The sequence below is a fragment of the Microtus oregoni genome, unplaced genomic scaffold (assembly GCF_018167655.1).
Source record: "Microtus oregoni isolate MIOR12 unplaced genomic scaffold, Mior012 000010F_ref0000083, whole genome shotgun sequence".
Lineage (NCBI taxonomy): Eukaryota > Metazoa > Chordata > Mammalia > Rodentia > Cricetidae > Microtus > Microtus oregoni.
The window spans coordinates 42,680,215-42,705,395 of record NW_024543069.1 but is presented as its reverse complement, the minus strand read 5'-3'; the positions used below and the strand labels follow the sequence as shown (position 1 = coordinate 42,705,395).

The following is a 25,181-nucleotide window of genomic DNA, read 5'->3' as shown; positions in this document are numbered from 1 at the left end:
CCTTTTCATTTGATAATAAAACACAACACAGGCACAATACTTCAGTGCGACTGTGAAAAACCTGATTATCTGTATCATAATCTGCTCCCATTAAGTCTCTGCCATGATGATCTCTTAGTGAGACAGAAGCTCAAGTCAGCACTAAGGTGCTCATTATTTTCGTGGAGAAGTTAACCGTTCTGGGAATAACAGACTGTCATGGGTTTCCTGGTAAACCAGAGCAAGCTACTCCACACCATAACTGGTTATGTTTCTGACTGGCAGCTCTATAGCCTCTACAACAGTTTATGAGGATCAGTGGCTGGGCCTGACAGACTCGACATCTCTAGGACCACTTAGTTTTGGGGGAGTTCTGAAAAAAGCTGCAAGTTGTTCTCCTTCACTTGCATTTAACACTAATAAATTATCTAATAGTAGAACATAAACAATTTTTAGGAACTCTTGATGCTATTAACAAGCGAGTAACTTCTCTTGTGTATATGGAGTAGAATACTGTGGACAACAGTCCAAGCGTTGAAGTGTTTACTCTTAAAAACACCAGAAACTTATTGAAAATTTCCCTTTAATATTGAAACACTGTAAGCCATGCAACAATTATGCTTTAGTATTTGTACCAAGATACTCCCTATACACATCGACATTGGGAAATACATACCGATAGAGGGTAGGCTTGCTCTGTAACACATGAGGGTCTATATGTTGTTCCAAAAGACTATATATGAGAACAGGCAGGGAAGTAAAACAGATATTGTACAAAGTCAGGTACACGCTGTCATACAATGTCTAAAAGAGAAATAAGTTGGAGGAATTTTGAGATTCTAAATTATTATTTCTATTACACATATAATAATGGAAAAATACTAAAAATATGTACCTTAATTTTTCAATTTATGCTAAAATCCATTTTAAAGAGTTTCAATTAATAAATGTGATTTGTTTTAGTATAGAACCTATACTGTTCCTAGATTTATATCTGTGGAACTGAAAAATTTCACTGATAAGTTTTCATAATGTAGTAATGTTGTAGTAATAAGAGCGGCGGGCTGCGTCCCTGCCACCCGGCTGCCCCCACGGCTAGCTTTACCCAAAATAATTACACGGAAACTGTATTCTTTTAAACACTGCTTGGCCCATTTCTATCTAGCCTCTTCTAGGCTAATTCTGATATCCCAATCAACCCATCTCTAATAATCTGTGTGCACTGGTTTTACCGGGAAAGATTCTAGCCTACGTCCATCCTGGGTTGGAGCTTCATCGCGTGTCTGACCGGGAGCGGGGCATGGCGTCTCTCTCTGAGGCGTCTTACTTTACTTCCTCTTCCTCCCAGCATTTTGTTCTGTTTATTCCACCCACCTAAGGGTGGGCCTATTAAATGGGCCTAGCAGTTTCTTTATTGCTTAACCAATGAAATCAACAGATTGATATATGACACTCCCACATCATAGTAAATTGGATCTCCATCTAAGAATTCCTCAGTTTGGTCAGTAGGATGCAGTTTTACAGTCCTCCTATAAGCATTCTAGGATCCTGGGGTGTCTCTATTGGGCTACACATCATTTTCCCACCTACCTTCATCTATACAGCCTGTAGTACTGAACCCCGCCGCCTTCCATGAAATCTTTTTTTTTTTTTTTTAAAGTGGCTTAAGTCTTCCATCTCTTCCTCTCAAGTGTTCTAGTTGCTGCTGCTGGTACTAATGCTTTAACTCTTTACTTAGGATCCACACAATGTTCCTACTGTCATTGTGCTGATGGGTTTTTGTCAACCTGATACAAACCAGACGTATCTGGGAGAAGGGAAGCTTAACTGAAAAAAATGCCTCCATAATGTTGACCTGTAGGCACTATTGCTCTGATTAAGGACTGATGTGGAAGAGTCCAGGCCACTCTGGGCGATGCCATCCCTGGGCAGGTGGTCCTGGATTGTCTAAGAAAGCAGGCTGAGTGAACAAGCCAACAAGCAGTGCTCCTCCACGGCCTGTGTTTCACTTCTTGCCACATGCTCCTACCTTGAGTTCCTGCCCTGACTTCCCTCAGGGATGGAGTACAGCCTGAGAACTGTAAGGTGAAATAAACACCGTCCTTCTCAAATTGCTTTTGGTTATGATGTTTATCATAGCAATACACACCTTAATGAAGACACTTATTAATACTATCTCTTTGAAAACCCAGTCAAAGTATATTTGGTTCCCATTGTCATATGATCTTAAAGTATTTAATTCAGGTAAGCTATTGCTAGTAATCAATGTCTATGAAGGCATTTAAAAGTTAAAGCTCTGTCTTGTAAATAGGGGAAAAAAGAAATTATGAAAAGGAATGATTTTTTTCCTTTTCTTTTTCTATTTTTTAGGTGCATAAAGTTTATTGAACAGACCATATAGAATTATTCCTCCCTAGAGGCATTCATAATCTTCTGTGGTTCATAACTGGGGTGTGTGCACACTCAGGGCCCTCAGTGATATCAATACCTTGATGAACTAAAGCTCTGGGAAGTTATAAAACTAATAGACCTCTTGGGAAGCTGGGGGGTCTCTTCCGGCCATTACAAATATGTGGAGACCATCAAGCTGGCAGAGCTGTATGTTACGGGAAATGTGCTACTGACAGGAGCTCCTGGATGTGTTAATAAGTGCTATGAAACTTGTCCCTGATAATAAAATGGGAAAAAATGAAAAACTGAGTGGGGAAAAAAGCATAATGCATGATCACTAAAACGTAAAAATCACGTAATAGGCGTGAAAGTACATTTTCACATTTACCTACTCAATACATAAAGTTATCAGAACATAAAATGTTTTCTCAAGCAAGTTAAAGACTGCTGCTTTCCACTTCAGAAAAGAAAAGGCAAATGAAAACAAGTCAATCTTTTGATTTTTTTTTGTTTTTTTTTCTTTTTGTTTTTGAGACATTGTTTCTCTGTAGCTTTGGAATCTGTTCTGGAACTAGCTCTTGTAGACTTGGTTGGCCTGGAACTCATAGAGTTACATCTGCCTCTACCTCCTGAGTGCTGAGATTAAAGGCGTGCACCACCATTGCCTGGAGGAACTAATGAATTTAATCATAACTGAAGATTGTGTAATGTAGTGATCATTTTAAGATACACAATGAGCTATGTGAAAGGGTGATTATGGAAAGCCAGTTTCTGAGGTGAGATTTATATAATCCCTGAACCAAATCACTAAGGCTATGCCCAAATTTTTAAGACTTCAGGATCAGGAATCAAACAAAACAAAACAAAACAAAGTGAACCTCTGTTAATTCTTTGTCACAGATAGTTTGTACAAGTAGTCAGTTATTAAGGTCGGGAAGTTACTAAGAGTATTTGATGGACCTAATACTTAGCATTACTGGAGGTGGCAATGATAACTCTGACCTGTCATCCTACCACTTGGGAAGTAGAGGCAAGAGGAGGACCACCTGTTCAAAATTATCCCTGACTACACAGTGAGAGGGCATCTGGGGTACATAAAACCTTGCACAAACAAACACACATACAAATAAATGAAGAGAGACTTTTTTTTAAAAAAAAGTCCACAATTAACATATATTTTGGTATTAATAGTAGTTTCAAATTAAAAGCCAGAATAAATATTATGACTGTTAGGTGAATTAAGTAAATATACCTACTTACTTATAGGTAAATAAAATAAATGAAGTCTGTTTAAATACTTGTCAAGATTTGAACAAATTACTTTTCTAAAAGGACAAACACAAACTTTTATTTTACTTACTTGCTGAGAAAACAAACAGTAGAACTGATATAAAAATTGGGGTGTGATAAAGCACACATTCTGAAAAACAAGACAAAATGGGAAGTAATTTAAATATTTACAACCAAAGAGAAAGAAGTCTTAAAATGGTTATTAAAGTATCTAGAAACAGAATCTCAGTTGACACTGTAAGATGTCTTTTCTCTAAAGACACATCCATGAAAACGAGAACACAGAATTCTCATTTTATTAAATCATGTCTAAAATCTGCTTAAGGAATCATATAGACATTATAACAAATATTCTTAGTTCCCACCAGTTCTAAGCAGTAAAAGTTATGTTTTTTTTTTTTTTTTTTTTTTTTTGGTTTTCGAGACAGGGTTTCTCTGTGGTTTTGGAGCCTGTCCTGGAACTAGCTCTTGTAGACCAGGCTGGTCTCGAACTCACAGAGATCCGCCTGCCTCTGCCTCCCGAGTGCTGGGATTAAAGGCGAGCGCCACCACCGCCCGGCTAAAAGTTATGTTTTTAAATTCTAATTTGTACCACAGATATTATAATATGTAATAGTTGCTCATATTTTAGGGCTATGAGAATTTGATATTGCTGATTAAGGCACGTAAGTGGCACTATTATAACATCTTTTTACCACAAGTGAATTTTTCTACCACAATATCTTTAATATCACAAGTGAAGCTAGAACAATAGGCTAGAAAAACTGTCACATCATCTCAAGGTAATATGACTTTTTATGTTCTATTAGTTTGCAACTATTAATTACACAACACATACAAGATATTCTAGTATGGTAAATGTTTATAAGCAAGGACTCAACACGGGTTCCACTGAATCTCATCTTTCTTGAAAGGGTCCAATGAGAGAACATTATTTCAATATTATAATCTGTTTTATTATACAAATAAACTCTCTGTAACTGAGAGGATGATATTATACATTAAACAGGGCTACCCTTGAAACAAAAAAGGTTAAGGAGCTCTGCTATGAATCCATGAAATTAGAGAGAGGTTCAATTAGATTTACTAGACCAACATAAAATAGCTTTAAGCAAATTACATTTTTTTTGCAGTTGAGTTTACAAAGGATACATTTAAGTGTAAATTTTGATACTTGATAAATTTATATACCATAAGATTAGAGAACTTTCTCAATTGTGTGTTTGTGAGCTCTCTCAGTTTTGACATTTTACTGTGTATGAGAGAGACGGGCAGACAAAGAGAGCGAGCAAGTTCACACCATGGCACATATTTAAAAGTCCGAGGACAACTCACAGGAGTTCTCTCCTTCTACCATGGGGTCCTGGGTTTGAACGCAGGGTATCAGGCTTGTTGACAAGAGCCTTCATCCACTGAGCCCTCTGACTGACCCAAAAATGCTCTAACAGCCCTCCCTTTCAAGCAACCCTACTCATGTCTTGGTGGAACAGACGACCACTGACCTGCAGTTGGAGCAATAATCTATTACAAAATAGTTATTTTTGTTTAAAGAAACTATTTTAAGAATAATTTGAATGTCTGTATCATTTCTTAAATTAGAATTTTAAGTTGAAATATCAACTAATCCTTATAATCCAATGAAACTCACCTTATAAAAAAAATACTGTACAAGGGTAGCTATTCTAATATAATAAAAATGACCATGAACAAACAGTAATTTGGAGAGGAATTTAAATCTAGCTACTGCATAGTCACTGTTCCTTGCAGCTTGTCTTCCTTCTTTACCCATGATTCCTGGAATAAAAAAGACAAAAAAGGGATGTTCACTAATAAACAATGTGTAATTTTCACAATATATATCACTCGGAACTATTTATACTTGCTGTAACGCTAAATACTTATATACAGCGGTTAGCTGCTATCCAAAAGGCTGTTCTACTTAAATATGCTTAATATAAAAGTCAATTATATACCAGGCATGTAACATCAATTTTCAAAGGATCAGAAGAAGATAATAATTCTGAAATGTTCAGATCTAGTGGGGCATTACAAAGTGCTAAACTTCTGATGAGCAGGCGGCTCTAGGACATCTTTAAATTTACCAGTTCAAAAGAATATTAAAAGATGAAAATTCAGGAATTTGAACCCAATAAAAATAAGCATATTTTTATGATTTTAAGCTATAGTGTATAAATGAATGTGTTTTTAAGTAAAAAATGGGTTTTCCTCTACATTTTCAATAAATAAAGTAAGTGAAGACTGTACACCCTGAAAGCAATGCATCATTTTACCTGGAAAATAAGTCTTCTTTTAACAAATATGCATTTTCAAAACATTTTATTTATATTTTAATGAGTGACCAACCATAATAAACATTCAAGTGTGTATGTTTGTACAGTGTTTGATTTGTTTTTATTTTTGTTTTCTTTTGTTTTTTTAAAAACCAACAGGTCTTATATACAAAACTACAAAACAAGGTGTTTTTTGCTCTCAAGAATAAAAACACTCTTTAAAAATTTAAATCCGGACTAGCTGAACATAGCAGACAATGAGGAATACTGAGAATTCAAGAACAATTGCAGTGGGTTTTTGACCCTACTGCACGTACTGGCTTTGTGGGAGCCTAGGCAGTTTGAATGCACACCTTACGAGACCTGGATAGAGGTGGGCAGTCCTTGGGCTTCCCACAGGTCAGGGAACCCTGATTGCTCTTCGAGCAGATGAGGGAGGGGGACTTGATCGGGGGAGGGGGAGGGAAATGGGAAGCGGTTGTGGGGACGAGGCAGAAATCCTTAATAAATAAATAAATTAAAAAAAAAGAATCAATAAAGAATTATGTTATTTTTTTAAAAAAAAATTACAGTGGGGACTGTGGTGGTGCACATTTTAACCCCAGAACTCAGGAAGCAGAGGCAGAGGCAAGTTGATCTCTGTGACTTTGAGGACAGCCTGGTTCACACAGAGCTCAAAGCCAGACAGGGCTGCATAGTGAGACCCAGTTAAAAGAACAAGTGTGAGTGTGAATGCTGGAGATACCTCTTCCAAAAGCACTGAAGTGAATGATATGCACACAGAATCTGTTATGTTCAGCCAAGATTGCTCAGGACAGTTCAGGACCACAGAGGCCAAGTGTCAAGGCAACAACACCAGAGACATGGAGGATGATGGGAGTTTTAAATCTATGTTTAGGTACAGAAGTGGATTATTATTAAGATAGAGGTGCACAACAAACTCACTTCCACATTAGAATTCCAAAAGAATTCAACCTCAAAGTACCCACCGTGTCACAGAAACCCAGGATACCCAAGCTGCAGAACTCTGGGATAACAGGCAGATAACCACAATACAGGTTATGACCCTCAGGGCCCAGTATGGCGTTTCGGTTCTCATAGTAGCCAACAGTATCTTGACTTCAAAGCACATCACTTGGCTTAATCCCTAGGAATAGGATCTGCTAGCTACAGCTAGATGTCATCAGCAGCCAGGCTCTTCTTCCTCTTGGGGAAAGGCAGGCTACAGAAAGTCAAGCCAGTGACTGGGTTGATGTTAGTAACACCTAACTACGATCCAGGTTGTTCAGAATGGGTGTGGGGATGGCTCACCTCCAGTGTTTCCAGGGCTGGGTTTTGTCACAACAGGTAGCTAAGCTGTGTGGGGACCAAGCTGCCTCTTGGCCTCAAAACTTACACCAAGAACAGGACTGACGGCAGTGCTGATGGTAGTGCAGAGACTTGAAAAGTTAGTATGAGCGAAAAAAGGAGAGAGCGTGTGCAGAGACTTGGTGATGCAAAATGAATATATTTTTTTTAATTTGGAGAGATGTATCACTCAATCCTGTGGCTTTGGTGAGAAAGTTTTCTGAGAGCAATGACAGCAAATAACGTTTTGTGTCAAAAGACATCCACATTGTTGGCAGACTTTGAGCTGTGTCCTTAGGAAACCCTCTTAGTTGGCTGTCTAAGGGAAACACTCTACTTCCCTCCCCGTGTCACCTGCTGTGAATGCTGCCTGGCCTGTGCTCCCTGTTACTGAGCTGGGAGTGTGGGAAGGAGAAGAACTGAAGCTGAGGAAGCGAATGTGGACTGAGCTTGCAGTGTGCTTTTGCAGAACTTGGAGGCAGAGTTCCCCAGGGAGCTCATAAAATGACAAAAAGGTCCTAACTGGACAGGCAAAGACAGTAATTAGTTACAACACCTAGAGAAAACCAGGTTTTAAAGCTTATATCACTGGAATTCTTTCATACTGTAAATTATATTTGACACATATAACTAATGTATCATTCACAAATGTGATTATCTGAATTTCATCTTACATTTGTTTATTATGTGTATGTATGCATGTACGTGTTTTTGAGATGAGCTACTCTGGCCTGGAACTTCACAGTCTGTCTCAGCATCAGAAGTCTCTGTAGTCAGCACTGAGATTACAGATATGATCTGTACATATCCTACTATACACAAAGCTTCTGTAAAGCAAAGGACATGGTCAACAAGACAAAATTACAGTCTACAGAATGGGAAAAAGATTTCACTAACCCCACATCAGAAAGAGGTCTGATCTCCAAAATATACAAAGAACTCAAGAAACTGGTCATCAAAAAAACAAATAATCTAATAAAAAATGGAGTGCAGAACTAAACAGAGAACTCTCAACAGAGGAATCTAAAATGGCTGAAAGACACTTAAGGAAATGTTCAACATCCTTAGCCATCAGAAAAATGTAAATCAAAACAACTCTGAGATTCCATCTTACACCTATAAGAATGACCAAGATCAAAAACACTGATGACAACTTATGCTGGAGAGGTTGTGGGGAAAAGGGAACACTTCTGCATTGCTGGTGGGAATGCAAGCTGGTACAACCCCTTTGGATGTCAGTGTGGGAATTTCTCAGAAAATTAGGAAACAACCTTCCTCAAGACCCAGTAATACTGCTTTTGGGTATATATCCAAAGGATGCTCAATCGTGCCACAAGGACATGTGCTCAACTATGTTCATAGCAGCATTGTTTGTCATAGCCAGAACCTGAAAACAACCTAAATGCCTCTTGACCAAAGAATGGATAAGAAAATGTGGCACATTTACACAATGGAGTACTACACAGCAGGAAAAAAAAATGACATCTTGAATTTTGCAGGCAAATGGATGGATCTAGAAAACATCACTTTTGAGTGAGGTAACCCAGACCCAGAAAGACAATTATCTTATGTACTCACTCATATTGGTTTTTTAAACATAAAACAAAGAAAACCAGCCCACAAAACACCATCCCAGAGAACCTAGACAACAACCAGGACCTTAAAAGAGACACACATAGATCTAATCTAGATGGGAAGTAGAAAAAGACAAGATCTTCTGAGTAAACTGGGAGCACGGGGACCTTGGGAGATGATTGAAGGGGAGGGGAGAAGCAGAGAGGGGAGCAGAGAAAAATGTAGAGCTCAGTAAAAATCAAAAAAAAAAAAAGTCAGAAAAGTACTAGAAATTTTGTTTTTATCAATGTTTGGTATAATTCTTTTCTCTAAAACTGTCCTCAAAATGTACAGAATAATTTTTGGATTTACATAAAAGTAATAATAAGTATAAAATAAGAATTTAAAACCTTGATAACAACCATGTCAGAATTCTAGAGTTAAAAGGATAAATAATGTGTGAGAGTTCTTTGTCAGATACAAAATGGGAGGTAAAAATAAAATTACTTCTATTATTAAGGAGAATAAGCAAAGAAAAAAATTCACTAATATGATGCTGCTTCCTTTAATAATTAAAATAATGTAAATAGTGGACTAAACAATAATTGGTTTCTTATGGGGATATACTATTATGTACTGTTATATTGTATTTGTTTTCATTCAAACACTAGACATTGTACTTCACAAAAAAAAAATCAAAACTACCAAATAATTATACCACTTTAAAATTCAAGGAAAAGTCAGTCACCTATGCCAACATGTGCTTCTTGTATCATGCTGACATCATTAGCACCATCACCAACAGCCAATGTTATCGGTTTCTCAGGTGAGATTTTTATCAGTCTTATTACCTGAAAAACAGACAATGAATTTATTCTTTGTGATAAGGTTTCACCTCTCTTGTATTTGGGTAACATCTTTCATCTAAGTTTAATAAAGTAGTATGGTGGTGAAGACATCTGAGTTCATGCTGGACAGTAACACTAAAGTAAGGTTCACTCTTCAAGTGGCATGGAGATTAAGGGTTTAGGAATGTCTTTCACAAGTGTTATAACAAAATCCATGTCGTTTTGCATTTTAAGAAAATTTTTAAAATGCACTCTAAAATCTTTAATAACTTATTTAAATAAATAACTATATTTCACTGAAGTATCAAAACAAAATTCTCAAGAAGGAAAATACTCTAAACAAAGAAAAGACACCTATTTAGTCTGTTTGGCTAAGTCTCAAGATTTAAAAATATATTAACTCAAGCGAAATTAAAACATGCTTCTCTGGAATTTTTTAAAAATATTTTTAAACCTGTGTGTGTGTGTGGGGGTGCACATGAGATGGGGGTCAGAGAAGAACTTTGTGAAGTTCTAGGTAGTGAATCAAGGTCACTGGACTTATCTGATAGTACCTTTATCTACTGACCCTTGGTCTGAGATTCTTGGGTGTGTTTTTATAACAGCAGAGACATGTCTATCCTATTTTAATCTCCACAGACTGGACATACAAGTACTATAACAAAATTCCATGAATCTAAATAAACCTGGATGTCTCTGTGCAAAACAACCAGTTCTTATATTTGTATTGTTAAGGACAGTATAAGATATTCCTTTAAAAAGTTTATGAGATTATATTTATTTGTTTGTGTATGCATGTGTTCTACATGTATGAGCACACCAAGAGAAGTCAAAGAACAACTTATGGGAGTCTGTTCTCTCTTTCTTCCATGTAAGGCCTGGGGCTGGAACTCAGGTAGTCAGGCTTAGCAGTAGGTACCTTTACCCGATGAGTGAGCCATCTTGTTGGCCTACCAAGTACAGTTTTTGAAGGAAACAGTCCTAAACCTCAAAATATTCCAAACTATAGGTTTACAAAAAAATTGTTTGAGTGGATTTTCGGTTGAATTCTAGGCATCTGAAATTTAAACATTTCTTGCATACAGCTTTACATATTTGGATGACAAAAGATAGATTGGATTTTAATTTTCCTAATTTATAACTTGACAGCTGCCTCCTCTCCTTCCTCCTTCTGTTCCTCCTCTTCTTGATACTTTGTTAGCCAAGGCTGGCCTCAAACTTTAATCCTCTTGCCTCAGCCTCTTGGATGCAAGGATGTACAGGTGTGTGCCAGTATGCAGAGGTTGGTAACTTTTAACAAAGAATTGTCTGGTTTGGTCTTTCCTTCCTTCCTTTCCTCCCCATTCCTTCCTTTGGAAACTATTTTCAAGGAACTTTTTATGACATATACTTACTTTTGCTTTCTGTAAAGGTGCCATGCGGCAACACAACACAGCTGAGCAGTTTCTGCAAACTTCCATAAACAGCTTTTCATGCTCTCTGAGTGCAAGAGATAAGCTGGTCCCATCTACTACCAGCCCATGCTGAATCACATGGTCTTCTGTAATTCTAGAAAAGAATACAATTATATTCTCTATGTCATACTCTGAAGCCAGATTACTTACTTAATAAAATAAGACTCTTATTGCAAGACAGACAGTTCAACCAGATGAATAATTTGTGTATAAGTGAACAAACTCAGTTGTAGTATCTGAAAGGTGATGAAATACAGCTTTTGAACAAAATGAGAAATGCATACTAATGTTTATAACACATTTACCAAAAAAATATATAGAAGACCTAAAGAAAACACAATTAATGAACGTTACATACTTATATAGTATTATCAAAACTCTATCTTCTTTATGATTTTCAGTATTTTTAAGTAGACATTAGTTTTTAAGTATTTTTACTATGTTTTATTTACTTATTGTTTATATATATATATATGTGTGTAGAGACAGAGGACAACGTGAAAGAGATGGTTTCTCTTGAGTCGCTGAACTCACATAGTCAGGCTTGGTAACTGGTACATTTACTCACTGAGTCATCTCACTGGTACAACATAACTTTTAATAACCAAGAAATAATTTCAGAAGGTATATATAAATTATCTTGAGCAGTTAATTTCTCCCTGACAATATTCTTAACTACTAACTCACCACAAAGGTGTTCACAGGCTCTCAAAGTTGAAGGGTCTAGTAATAGGAATAAATAATATAAAATTGTAAGCCTAAAGAAATGGGAACAGACCATCATCAGCTTTGGATTAACTTTCAACAATTGTTTCCTTAGCTTGTGACTGGCAGCTCAATAGCTCTCAGCAGCTAGGGGGTTAGGCTTTTTTTTTTAATATATGATAACCGCGCTGCCACTTACAACTGACAACTGCCGTGGACCAAAGTTAACTTTTAGTAGAAGTTTGTACATGATTCTTAGCATCCATCCCATCCTATAAACTCTGAGCAAAAGCTCCTCTGTGACTTTACATTTTGCATGATTTCATATCCTTCCCTGCTCTGGGAAACTGGTTGTGACAGAAAAAGCTGCTAAGTGGTTGCAAACACTATTAACTGTGAAGGAAATCTACAGGCCTATGTAAACTCAACTTAACTAAAACACTGTTATCAAAAATTGTAAATCTTAAATTGCAGTATGTCTCTGAGCTTGACTTCTAAGTTATAAAAATTTATTTTTCCATGCCTAATGCTTACTTCTTGTTATAAAAGGGGGCCCCAAACACATCCCATTGCCACAGTTTCAGAAGCCCACACTCAGGCTGTGGTCCTAGTTAACTGGTAAGCTTTTTGTGCCCTACAGTGACTTTTTTTTTTTTCTTTTGGAATAAGTTTGTTTCTGGTTTCATAGACTTTGGTGGTAAGTACCCCATTTTTTTGCATGCTTCTGACCCAACAAAAATAACAAGATTTCCAAGATGACGTGCCTTCTATATTTAAGCAAAGATTTGTCTAGAAGTTATACTGGTGGCAATAAAGAATGTGAGCTCTCAGCTTCCTGCTGCCATGCTATCCTTGCAATTATGGACTCTTACCCTCTGGAACCATCAACCCAAATAGCCTTATTCTCCTATATGGCACCTTGGTCATGATGCTTCATCACAGCAATGGAAAAGTAAATAGGAGAATGGGATGTTGCTATGAAGAACATGACCATGTTGGATTTTTGTTTGTTTGTTTTTGAAGGACTGTGAAAGACTTTGGAACTTGGGACTAGAAAAGCAGTTCAATGCTGTAGTCAGAGCTCAGAAGGCCTTCCTACTAGGAGCCTGGAAGATGGTTCTGCTGAAAGCAAAGCAGACTAAGTGTTGAATCAAGAGGCTCCAGATGGAAGCAAGGACTTTAACAGCAACGTGGCTAGAGGGTACACCTGTGTTATTTTGGCAAAGAAACTGGCTGCCTTCTGTCTGTGTCCTTAGAAAATATCTATGAATAAATTAAAAAGTAATGGACTAATTTCTTAGGTGGGGGAAATGTCAAGACTGAATAGCATTGAATCTGTAGTATGGTTATTAATGATAATGCATCTACAGATCAACAATGAAAAAGAGTCAAGTGGGGCAGAAAGGAACACAAAATGTAGAGTTTGGAGAAAAACATTAGGAAGCTTAATGTTACAACAAAGACATTTAATGGAAAAGAGGCTATAGTTATTAAGGAGATTGGTGTCATTAAGGAGAGGCGTGCTAGGCACCGAAATAAAGAGAAGGTGCCCTCAGGATGAGAACCCACCCAGGTAAGCTTCAAACCTATGAAAGATGCTTGAGGCACTTTCTGGTACTAAGAAGAAACTGAATAAGCAGCTGCTCTGTGATTCAAGGGAGTCAGGATCCACCTCAAGATGGCTTTGGAAGTTGGATTTGTAGTGCATGTTGTTATGATTATGCTGGGAGTGGATGGAGCTTGTCTCTTAAAGGGATAGGGTACTGACAGGGAAGGCCAGCATAATTATAACATATGTAGTGTTAACTTTAGAGGCACAATGCATTCAAGAGTGGAGGAGTTATAGATTCTTTCTCCATGGTTTCTGAGAGGTCCTGGGCCCAGACAAAATGTGGCCTTACTTGCAAGAAGGCCCTGAGAGGACAAGAGAATATGTGACTTCACTGCATGAAGCTGTGGAAGCAAAACCAACATTGCATAGGAGACTCCCAGATGTTGGAGGTACCAGAGACATAGGATATCTGCCAAGAAGAGATGTCTAAGAGGAACAGAAGCAACCCCAGAGAGAGATTTATGTTGTATGTAGCAAAGCTGAAAGCGTAGAGCCATCTAAGTCCTTTGAGATCAGAATAGTGTTACAGGATTAGGAGCTTGCCCTGCTGTGTTTCAGTCTTGATTTGATCCAGTATTTCCTCACTATGCCACACTCTTCCCTTTGGAATGTAAACGAATATTCTGCGCCACGTGCTAGAAGTATGTAATTTGCTTTCTGAGTTTTATAGGGGCTTACAATTAAAAAGTTTACCTTGAGTTTCAGAAGAGACTGGACTTGTAAAGAGTTCAGACTACGAAAGACTATAGGGACTTTTGAAGTGGGATGAAATGTATTTTGCATTGTTTATATGGGGATCAGGGAGTAGAATGTGGTAGTTTGAATACAAAATGTCCCCCAAAGGCTTGAAGATTAACGAACTGGGTCCCCAGATAGTAGCCTTATTTGGGGAGGTATAAGAGGAGCCAGCTTGCTCTATGGAGCACGTCATTGGAGACAAGTTAGAGAGGTTAATGATGTGCACCATTCCTTGTTTTCTCCTCCTTCACGCCTGCAGCAAAGGATAGGAGTACTTAGCTTCCTGCCTCGGCTGCCATGTTGTCCCCATCATTATGGATTCAGCCTGTGACACTGTAATACCAAAATATTGTAAGCCAAAATATCACCCCTCTCTCTGCCCCCCCCCCCCAAAAAAAAGAAAGAAAGAAAAGAAAAAGAAATTTTATTTGAGAAAATCATCCTGGTATTGTCCTGAAAATTTTCACTCTGTTAGCTAGCTTTCATCGTGCTAGAAAGTACCCCGTAGGCCAGTACAGGAGAAAAGCCTTTAGTGGTATTGCCCACCTGTATGCTATAAAACTGACATACCAGGGAAGACGTGTTCCTGTTAACATGACAGTTATGGGGGGTAACCAACCACTTTTGGATTAGAGTTGAAGTCTTCTCCACAAGAGGGAATTCATGCCTTGTACTGTGAACCTGGTCAAAAGTCCTCCACTTGAGTGGGGATGGTGGGATTGACACAGATATAGTAAGCACTCAGTGGTCACCTCTTCTCAGCACTATGGCCACTATGAGTTATGAGTGTCTGCATTAACTAACTTCTGACCACTGCAGAGAGAAGTTTCTATTTTCAAGGTTGAATGTAGTGTTAATCTGAGGGTGTAAACAGATATTTAGAAGGCAGTTTGACCTCCCTAGCTGAGGACATTTGGCCCAGCTATATACTACTATTAAGAGTAAGGCTGATCCAAGGCTCTCTCAGGGCCCTATTGAAAGGACAAAGGGAGCCCTAGTTCTGTGTCCTTGAGTGAGTTAAGGTTTTGTTTCCTGGGAACTTGGCTCCCTCCCCATAACCTGCAAGAGACTGGAGAGTTACCAATTCCATGGTCGCTGTGTGCTCAATCTGTGACACACTTGAGAAATCCTGTGTTCATCCCTTTTATGCAAGTTTTCTGCTGACCCTGTCCCAGCCTCCACCACTCTCCTTCCCCCATGCCCACAAACTGTATAGAAGAGGCGCACTTCTTAATAAACTTGCTTGGCATCAGACACAGCTTGTGAGAGACTTGACCTCAGCTTTCCTGTCTTCTCATCTCCTGGTCATCCCATTGCTGAAGAACAACCTGCTGGTCCAAGTCATATTGCTCCTACATTGATAGAGGACTTATTTCCCATACAAGTACACTACATGTTCATCCATGTTCATTGCTGCTCTATTCATAATAGCCAGGACATGGAAACAGTGTATATACCCATCAACTGATGAAAAATAATGAAAATGAGGTAACTATTTACAACGGAATCTTATTGATCTTTAAGAAAAATTAATTTTTCCTCTATGGAGAGTTCTCTTAAGATCTGTAACCCATTTTAAAATTGTATTGTTTGTTTGATATCTAGTTTCTTGAGTTATATATTTTGGATATTAGTTTCTATTGGTTGTGAAGTTGGTAAAAAAAAAAAAATCTTTTCTCATTCTGTAAGGTGTCACTTTATCCAGTTAATGGTGTCCTTTGCCTTACAGAAGCTTTTCAATATTAATTGTTGCTCTTAGTGCCTGTGCTACCAGTGTTTTGTTCAAAAAGTTGTCTCCTGTGGCAATGCATTCAAGTCTTCCCCACTTTCTCTTCTAACAGGTTCAGTGTATCTAACTTATGTTAAGGTCTCTAATCCATACACACAAAATCAAAATTTAAAAGTGTTTTTAAATTACAAATTAAATTAAAAAATTTTTTTAGCTATGGGTTAATGAAAGCAAGAAGTGGCAAGCTGGCCTGCAGACACTGCCTGCCATCTTACCTCCTGGCAAGCTGCCTCAACTGTTCAGCACATCCATTGTCTGACTTCTGGTTGATGAGTTCGAGGATATTCATAGCTCTATGAAAATGTCCGCATGATAAGCTCACACTAACAGCTGTTTCATGTTTGTCTCCTGTAAGCACCCATACTTTGATACCAGCCATTCTCAATGCTTCAATAGTTTCTCGAACTTTATCTTGTAGTCTAAAAAAAAAAAAAAAAAAAAAAATGGTAGAGAAAAATACTCCTGTAGCCTAGATTAAGTATAAGCTACGCAGTACAGATAAAGTATACTCTTTATAGGAATGTTACAGTACATCAACATGACTGAGATTTTCTTTCATTATTCAGGAAACAAGAATAAACTACTAGCAGCCATCTAGTTATAAGAAAACCAATGAGTTAAAATAGTCATCACAAACCCATCCTACTGGGAAGTGGTATTGGGAGGAGCCTGAATTGAGGCCTGGAGCATGCCAGGCAAGAAATGTGCCACTAGTAACTCTAAAATTTTAAGCAAAGATTTCCTCTCACCCCACCCAGTAACAGAAGGAGTTAAAGAGAGGTAAGCATGCAGCATACACAGAAGTCTAGGCATGACATCCTTAATTCAGGGCTTCTGCTTTTAGATGAGTCCCTACAGTTTTCCGTTTAAACATCACACTCTAAAATCTAATGAAAATCCCCATTTAAAATATTAATACCTTTGTAGATACAGGGGACAGAAGAAAACAACAGGTTTAATTTATAAAAATCCATTTGACTCAATAAAATTAAATTTAAGAAGCTAAAATTGATACAGATTCTGGGTTAAAAAAAGCAAACAAGTTGCAAGGCATTTATATGCTAATAAAGGAGAAAAATGTTTAAACAAATAATTTAATATAGCATCAAAAAGTTGGCAATAAACAGAATGTTCATAAAGAAGAACATTTTCAATCATCTTAGCTGTCAGAAAAGGCCTTCTTGGATGAGGGCTTGTTATGAGTACCTTATTCACAAATGCCCTGGAAAAGAAGAATCATCCAGGCAGAAGGCAAAGCCTTGCCAAGGAACAAAGGCATGAACACAACACTTTCAGTTAGAGGTATTCAGGAGCCCAACAGTCAGTGTGGCATTATTGAAGCATAGAGCAGATTGGACAGTAGTGGGTCAGGATGGAGAGATATGTGAACGTTTGATGATGGCACGGCACACTGACTAAGGAATAGTAAAACCGAAGAATAATACAAGTGTTCCCCGTATCTATTTCAAAGATCGAATGATGGAATAAAACAGCATTATTCTGAGTAGAAAAATGAAAGCTTTAGTTTCTACTTTGTTACAGAATGGTAATTAACAGTACTTATTTTACTATATTAGAAGCATTTGACAAAACGTTACAAAATGCTACTGCCCACTCCTGATACTTGCCTGTCTTCCACTGCTGTAGCTCCTAGCAGTATCAGGTCTTTCTCAATGTACTGGAAGGCATCAGCCAGCTTCTCTTCCCGTCGCTGCAAGGCAGTCCTGGCCTCAAACAGGCGCCTATCTATATCATCATACTCTTTAGCGGTAAACTGTCTATAAGCTATACATAGTGTCCGCAGTCCTTTCTAAAAGAAAAGAAGATAGGCACACACTTCTAAGAGCCAGATTCACAACCCGACTTTAAATACTGTCATTTTATCTTCACCTATGAACTGGAACTACACAAACTTAGGAATCTGTATTTGACTAGTGAAGTCTGTACTGACTACTTGATTACATGGGCCTCAAATTTTCTTAATCTTTGAAAATTAGTGCCTGAATCTAAATACTTCTATTTATTTTCCTTATAAAGGCCGAAAATAAATGTTCCAGCAATAAACTTGGAAACAGTGGATTTTAAAATACCATGACTATGTTTAGCAAATTTCTAAATAGTACCATTTCCTGATTTGTAAATAACTCTCATAATTAACATTTAAGGCTCCAACAGATACTAACATGTACTAATTAATTCCCTCTACAGTAAGTATATGTGGATACTACTCTAGATAGTAAAGTCTTTGCTGCTGGATATTACAGTGGATAGGTCACAGGCAACTGCAAACCAGCAACAGCAGTAGGTGAGTATGCAGCAGATACACAAGTCCAGGCATGAGACATCCTGAAGTTTTGATTTTGGATGAGTCTCCTATAGGTTTTCCTCATTAAATTAGAGTCATATTACATAAAATTAACTCTCTCAAATAGTGCTGCGCAGTGTTTTTAGTATACTTACAAAATTGTATGATCATTACCGCTACTGGAATTTTCACCCCCAACAGACTCCCTATCGCTTCTCTTCCCTTTGTCCAGTAGCCTTTGGCAACCACTCACCTGTTTTCTATGAATCTGCCTATCCTGGATGTGTATATAAATATAGTGTGTGGTCTCTCGTGGCTGGCTTCTCTAAGCAATCTTTCCAATGTTATCCTTGTTGCAGCATATATCAGACATCAGCACTTCCATTTCTCTTAATGACTAAATAACAATTTATTACAAGGCTCTATCATATTTTATCCATTCATCAGTTGGGCAGCTGGGCTTTTTCAAGCTTGGGCTATGAGCATCCATTCATTAGATCATGTGTGGATATATCTTTTTCTTTGGTGTACACCAGGTATATAACTAGGTCAGATTTTAACTTCATTTTTATCTTTTGAAAAGTTGCCAAATTGTTCAAAGGCTAATGATTTATACCATGTGTACAATCTCTAGTTTCTCCACACCCCTGGAATAAGTCCTATTCCTTTAGTAGGTCCCTTTCTGTCATTCTAGTATGTCCTCAACCACTGAGCCATACCCTCACTTTTTTTTCTTTAAAAGTCAGGATCTAATGATGTTGTCCTATTTGCTCTTCAATTTCTGGGCTCAAGCTTTTGTCTGGTTTCTGCCTTCATATCATTGGCCCAGGATAAACTGTGGACAAGGGGAAGGGAAGGAGAGGGAAGACAATGATGAGGAAAGGAAAAGAGAAAGAATAGAGACAAGCCATTCAGAGATGAAACCCAAGGATTTGTGCCTCACTCCAGGCGCCAAATACTCAATTTTTTTTTTTCAAATTTTAAGGATATAGTTTGAGTGGTACACACAGCCAGAAGTTCCTACAACATCAGGTTGGAAGAGAGTTACATGTTACCACATTAAAAATCAGTTTTTACAACAAGAATAAACAGTCAACATTTAATGCAAAAGAACTAAGAACTATAGAATTTCCAGAACATGGATGTTCTATTAAAGAGACAAAACCTCAACCATTTCACAAATATATTTTTAAAGTTTGTTTTTAATATTTTTATGCTTAAATAACAGCTATCTCTACTTACCAAAGCAAATTCATCTACATGAATTCTGGTTTTTGCTATTTCTCCACCTATACACTTAGGGAGAATTGAAGATTCTGCTCCTTTAGCAAATAAAATCTTCTCACCTGAAAGAAAAAAAAAATTTCCAGGAGAGAATTCTATAATGATATGTAAGCAATCAATGTTGTAAGTTGACAACAGGCTCCCTCATAAACATGTCTTCAGAATGGGCCTTACTTTTTATTCTTTGGTAATCAAGTTCTATATTAGGTAAACAAATATTCATAAAAGCTTAGATTGGTTACCTGAAGGTGCTTGAACAATTACACTCATTCTCCTACGATCTGAATCAAATTCCAGAATATGAAGCAATTTGTACCTGAAAATTAAGAAAGATAATCCTTAATTTTTAGAGTAATAATGTGACCATTTGGAAAGAATAAAAGATAAAATACGAGTTTAAAGTAAGAAACTAGAACTGCATTTTCATGAGGATAGGCTCTAAATAGTCCATAACAGTACGAGACATGAGGGAGATGACATCATGTACTCAACAACTAACATCTACTACACAGACTTTGGGTCTGTAATTAAATCCCACAGAAGCCAAGACGAAGACTACTAGAGAGATTAATATTCAAGAAGCTGCTGTGCAGCAGAGAAGAACTGGGACTCACATCTGCCCAGGTGACTGACTCGCCATCATTTCCTGTCCTAACACATCTCACCAGGTCTCCCTTTATGCAGTCTTTCAAGTTTGTCAGCAATGATTCTGAACTTGGGCAGGTGTGAGGGTGGAGGTCAGGCAGCAAATGCCTCTAGGGAACTGAGGGAAAACTTATGAGGATAACTGAGTGGGGCTTGACAATTTTTCCAGGAGAGAATTCTATAATGATATGTAAGCAATCAAAGTTCTAAGTTGACAACAGGTTCCCTCATGAAAGTAGCTTCAGAATGGGCCTGACTTCTTTAGTGTGAAAAAGCAGAGCAAGGACTGAGGTACACAAGCAACGAGCATGGGCTAACTTATCAGAGTAGAAAGAGGATGAGTAGACTGGTGTCCTGAATGCTTGAGCATAAGTTCATAGGCAGCACAAGGGAACTGGGGTGTGCTAGGGTGCAGCTTTATGGCACAGTGTTTGCTTAACATTCCTGAGACACTGGTTTTGATCCCCAGTACTACAAAAACAGGGATAAAAAAAAGCTTTCTTCATCCAATGACCTATGGAATCTCAACCTCAAGAGTGTTTAAATATATAAGCAAATTCAGTAAACAGTAAACTAAAGTACAGTATACGGTTGCAATTGTGATGAGATAGAATATAATAATGCCATTACTCTAGAGAAGTGGTTAGCAAGTGTTTTAGTAGAGAATCAGATAACTTTAGACTTTACAGGCCATATGTATCTCTCTGCTGTATATTAGGACTTATTCTTCCATGCAAGGCAAACTATATCCCCAGCCTTTCTTTTCCTTTCTCAATTTTGAGATAGGGTTTTACCAGATTTCCTGGGCTAGTCTCACTCTGTGGCCTATGCAGGTCTTTAACTTGTGACCATCTGGCTATCCTCCATTCTACCAGAGTCATTTTATTCTTTCTCCTTCTTTCCCTTATTGGAAGACACAAGTTTCTGTCTTGCCCAGTTCCACAGTCATTCAGTCCCAACAAAACATATTAATTATAAACTGTATGGCCTATTAGCTCAGGTTTATTATTTTTTTCCTTTTTGTTTGTGCTGAGACAGGGTTTCTCTGGAGCCTGTCCTGGAACTAGCTCTTGTAGACCAGGCTGGCCTCGAACTCACAGAGATCCACCTGCCTCTGCCTCTGCCTTCTGAGTGCTGAGATTAAAGGCTGCACCACCTCTGCCTGGCTCGGGCTTATTATTAACTAGCTCTTAGAACTTAAATTAACCCATAATTCTTATCTATGCTTAGCTATGTGGCTTGGTACCTTACTCAGTATGGCATTTTCATCTTGCTTTCACTGCGTCTGGATGGTAAAGTCTGCATCTGGGAAGAGTCCTTCCTCTTCCCAGAATTCTCCTTAGTCTTGTTATCCCTCTTATACTTTCTGCCTGGCTACTGACCAATCAGCATTTTATTAAACCAGTACAAGTGAAAAATCTTTACAGGGTCAAAGGGCTTTATCCCACACCCTTGCTCTCTTTTTCTTTCTTAAACAACTCTAAATGCAATACATCCTAGGCTATCCAAAAACAGACTGGAGGACAAAACTGGACTATAGGCCATAATTTGTTGATTCCTATCCTATAGTTATTATGGACTATAACATATTTGAAAGAATTTACCTTTCCAGTCTTCCAAGTACTTTAACCTCCATACTTTCTTCAGAAATGCCTATAAATATGATACCAGCTCTAGGAATAAGAGGAACAAAGAAATTATAATACTTAAAGGAAAATATTTCATATTTTACATTATACCTTTATAATTTGGCTTGAATGACGGTACATGAATTGAAAGTTTAAGGAGTATTTATGGTACTGCCTTTGAATAATATGACACTATTCTTAAGAACATGACAGGTCAGACTATATCCAAAATAATGCAAAATATTTTTACAAGTTTTTCAAGTAGAATTCATATTAAATACTTTTTAAAAGATCATTTAAAACAACCTTAAATTTACATTTGAGAACTTTATATGACATCTCTAATTTTCTAGCATTTATTTTAAGAGTATTCTTGGAGGATCAGAAAAATCAAGCTCAGTCACCTTGCTGCAGCCTCCACTAGAGCCTTTTCATCTGGTGAAGATGCATAGTACTCCAGCTGTGCAGGTGCTAGGTTGGACTGCCAGGGACCATCCCCAATGCCATCAGTTTGAACACTGCTGATCTGTACAGTATGGCAAAGACTGACTGCTTTAAAGAAGAGGTCATGTTCTTTCATCTGCAGAAACATAACATTCATGACCAAAGCACATTTCCAACACCATATAGGAAACCAGACATAAAACCTTGTGAGCTAAAACAAGAGTGCAAAGACCTGGAATGCTTGAGTAAGAGCTGCAAATTTTGCATTTCAATCTCATACTGTTTTAGGAGCCCTTGGTTAAGTGCATATTTTTAGACAGCCTACACAAACTGCAAGTTAGGGAGATGATGTCCTTGTGAAAAAGTAAGGCCTTAGGAAGAAAAAAATACATTTTTTCCCCCTCATTTTACTTCTAGGTAGTAATAACATTTACTAACTAGTGAGCTAAGGCATTGAAGATGCTCAATAATGACAAACTAAACTGGGCTGTAACTACGGTCTCAGAATAGTGTTTTGTGGTACTAAATCAAGACATCTATTTCAAATACATGCTTCTTGCTTCACTGATAGAAATTTCCTGTGTCCACCTATTGAAGAGAATTAATTCATATAAAACCCATAATTACTAATTCGAAAGTTGCTTACTAGTTCAGTTTCCCTTTCAGGACTGGTTCTAAAAGAAGAACTGGTTGTGACATGTGTTGAGTTGTTGAGATGCGATAAACTACCAAGGTAAGATAAGCTTTCTTCTGCAGAGTCTGGGGTTGGTCCTTCAGGTACAAGTTTACCATTGACTTCTTGGTATTTCATGCCATTAATTGAACATTCTCGAAACTGCATTTCATTTTCTGTCAGTGTCCCAGTTTTATCTGTAAACACATATTCCACCTAGAGAAAGAGAACAAAAAAAACTTTGTGATCATGGGTCAGTGTTGAACAAGAAAACTTTTTCCTGTTTTCTAAAGTCTAGTTTATTAACATCAATATACCAAAGCCAAGATTCTTACAATCTAAGAAGTTATTATTGACATAAAAATAAAACAAATAAAAATATATAAAATTTATACATACTTTTTGATATATGTTGATTTGCAGAGGTGACTGAGAATAAGGTTGAGAATTTCACATCTATCTCTCGGTTGAGCTACATTTAAAATAGTATGACTTGACACTTACACTGAAGTAAGGGTAGAAGGAATGCTTACTAACCTAGACAATAAACAGAGGCCAGGAGAGATGGTATAAAAACAGGAAAGAAAATAATGACAGCAACACAAAATGTTAGAGATGAGAAGTAGTTTATAAAGGACAGAGGAAGTTAATACTGAGGACAGGAAACAGAGTGAAAAAGATAAATGTTAAAAATGATGTGTTTCAAAAGGAATGCAAGACAAATTATATTACTGCTCTTGGGGGCTGATCCACGGAGATGAACTCTGAATGAGAAGCATACAACAGTGAAGTCTTGACAGCAAACTAGTGGTGAGGATTTGATTACTATAATGATGGGAGAAAAGTCTTTTAAAAAGAGAAACAGTGAAGCTGGAGAGAAGAACAATTGCTGCTCCAACAAGAAGAGTGACACCCATGCATGACAGCAACCCCAGCATTGAGGGAAACAGGGAAGATCGGTAGGGCTTGCTGACTGCCAACCAGCTGAAAAGTCCAAGCTCTAGGTTCATGGGGAAAGGCTTGTCTCAAAAGGAACAAAGTGGAGATTGATAGGGGAGGACCCTCTCTAGCCTCCATATGTACACACAGAGAAATGCACCCACAATCTCTCTCTCTCTCTCTCTCTCTCTCTCTCTCTCTCTCTCTCACACACACACACACACACATATTCAAAACAAAAATAAAAATACAAATAAAAAGTAGAAAGAGGCAGACATCACAAGAAAACAAAAGCAAAGCAAACTACAGACCATTATTTCTCATGAATATATATGCACATACATTTTCAGAATGTATAAAAAGGATTATATATCATAAGTATATGAGACATCTCAGAAATCCAATTATTACCTTGATGTGTACAAATTATCAGATTGATGTGTTATTTATTCTATTAATAAAATGACCATCTCAACAGACACAGAAAAATCACTTGATAAAAATCCAATACTCGGGCTGGAGAGATGGCTCAGTGGTTAAGAGCATTGCCTGCTCTTCCAAAGGTCCTGAGTTCAATTCCCAGCAACCACATGGTGGCTCACAACCATCTGTAAAGAGGTCTGGTGCCCTCTTCTGGCCTGCAGGCATACACACAGACAGAATATTGTATACATAATAAATAAATATTTTAAAAAAAAATCCAATACTCTTTATTATAAAAACACTTAACATACTATGATAAAAGCTTCTTCAAAACTTAGTAATATCATACTGAGTGATTTCTTCCTATCAGCAGAGATATAAGATAAGGCTGTCTGTTCTCATATGTTTTATTCAACATTGTACTAAAATTTCTAGTCAGGAAAAAGAAGTGAGTTATCTGATTGGGGAAAAAGAGACAAAGTTATCTCCATTTGCATATCAAATAAACTTACATATACATCATCCAAGGGAATTTACTTTAAAAAAATTTATTAGCACTAATAAATAAGTTTAATGAGATTCCAGGATAAAAGATCAACGTGCAAAATCAAAGAATTAAAGTGAGAAAATTGTTTTAACCAAGAAATAAAGAGTAATAAGAAACTGTACTTTAATGTCTATACTGTTGGGGACAATAAAGGTAACTACAATATTTGAGACATAGGAAATGTCTACTACATAAAATAATTTATTACACATAGGCCACTATCAGTCTACATATATAATTTTAGCTACAGGGAAGGCTGAGACAGGAAAGTCATTTGGCTCAGGTTTGTTTGTTA

At 37.4% G+C, this 25,181-nt stretch overlaps 1 protein-coding gene across 4 annotated transcripts in view; it reads right to left on the bottom strand.

Annotated features, from left to right (window-relative positions):
* The window catches only part of Atp11b (ATPase phospholipid transporting 11B (putative)), a 93,502-nt gene that overhangs the window by 17,914 nt on the left and 50,407 nt on the right, over nt 1–25,181 (bottom strand). For all 4 annotated transcript variants that reach the window (XM_041658978.1, XM_041658975.1, XM_041658980.1 and 1 more), the window contains exons 13-24: nt 22,951–23,193; nt 22,265–22,440; nt 21,837–21,905; nt 19,830–19,903; nt 19,546–19,649; nt 17,627–17,808; nt 16,214–16,417; nt 11,095–11,248; nt 9,601–9,703; nt 5,309–5,454; nt 3,731–3,790; nt 656–783 (exon numbers count right to left, since the gene is read on the bottom strand). In XM_041658978.1, the coding sequence (XP_041514912.1) occupies nt 656–783; nt 3,731–3,790; nt 5,309–5,454; nt 9,601–9,703; nt 11,095–11,248; nt 16,214–16,417; nt 17,627–17,808; nt 19,546–19,649; nt 19,830–19,903; nt 21,837–21,905; nt 22,265–22,440; nt 22,951–23,193 (1,643 nt within the window). The remainder of the gene's footprint in view (nt 1–655; nt 784–3,730; nt 3,791–5,308; nt 5,455–9,600; nt 9,704–11,094; nt 11,249–16,213; nt 16,418–17,626; nt 17,809–19,545; nt 19,650–19,829; nt 19,904–21,836; nt 21,906–22,264; nt 22,441–22,950; nt 23,194–25,181) is intronic.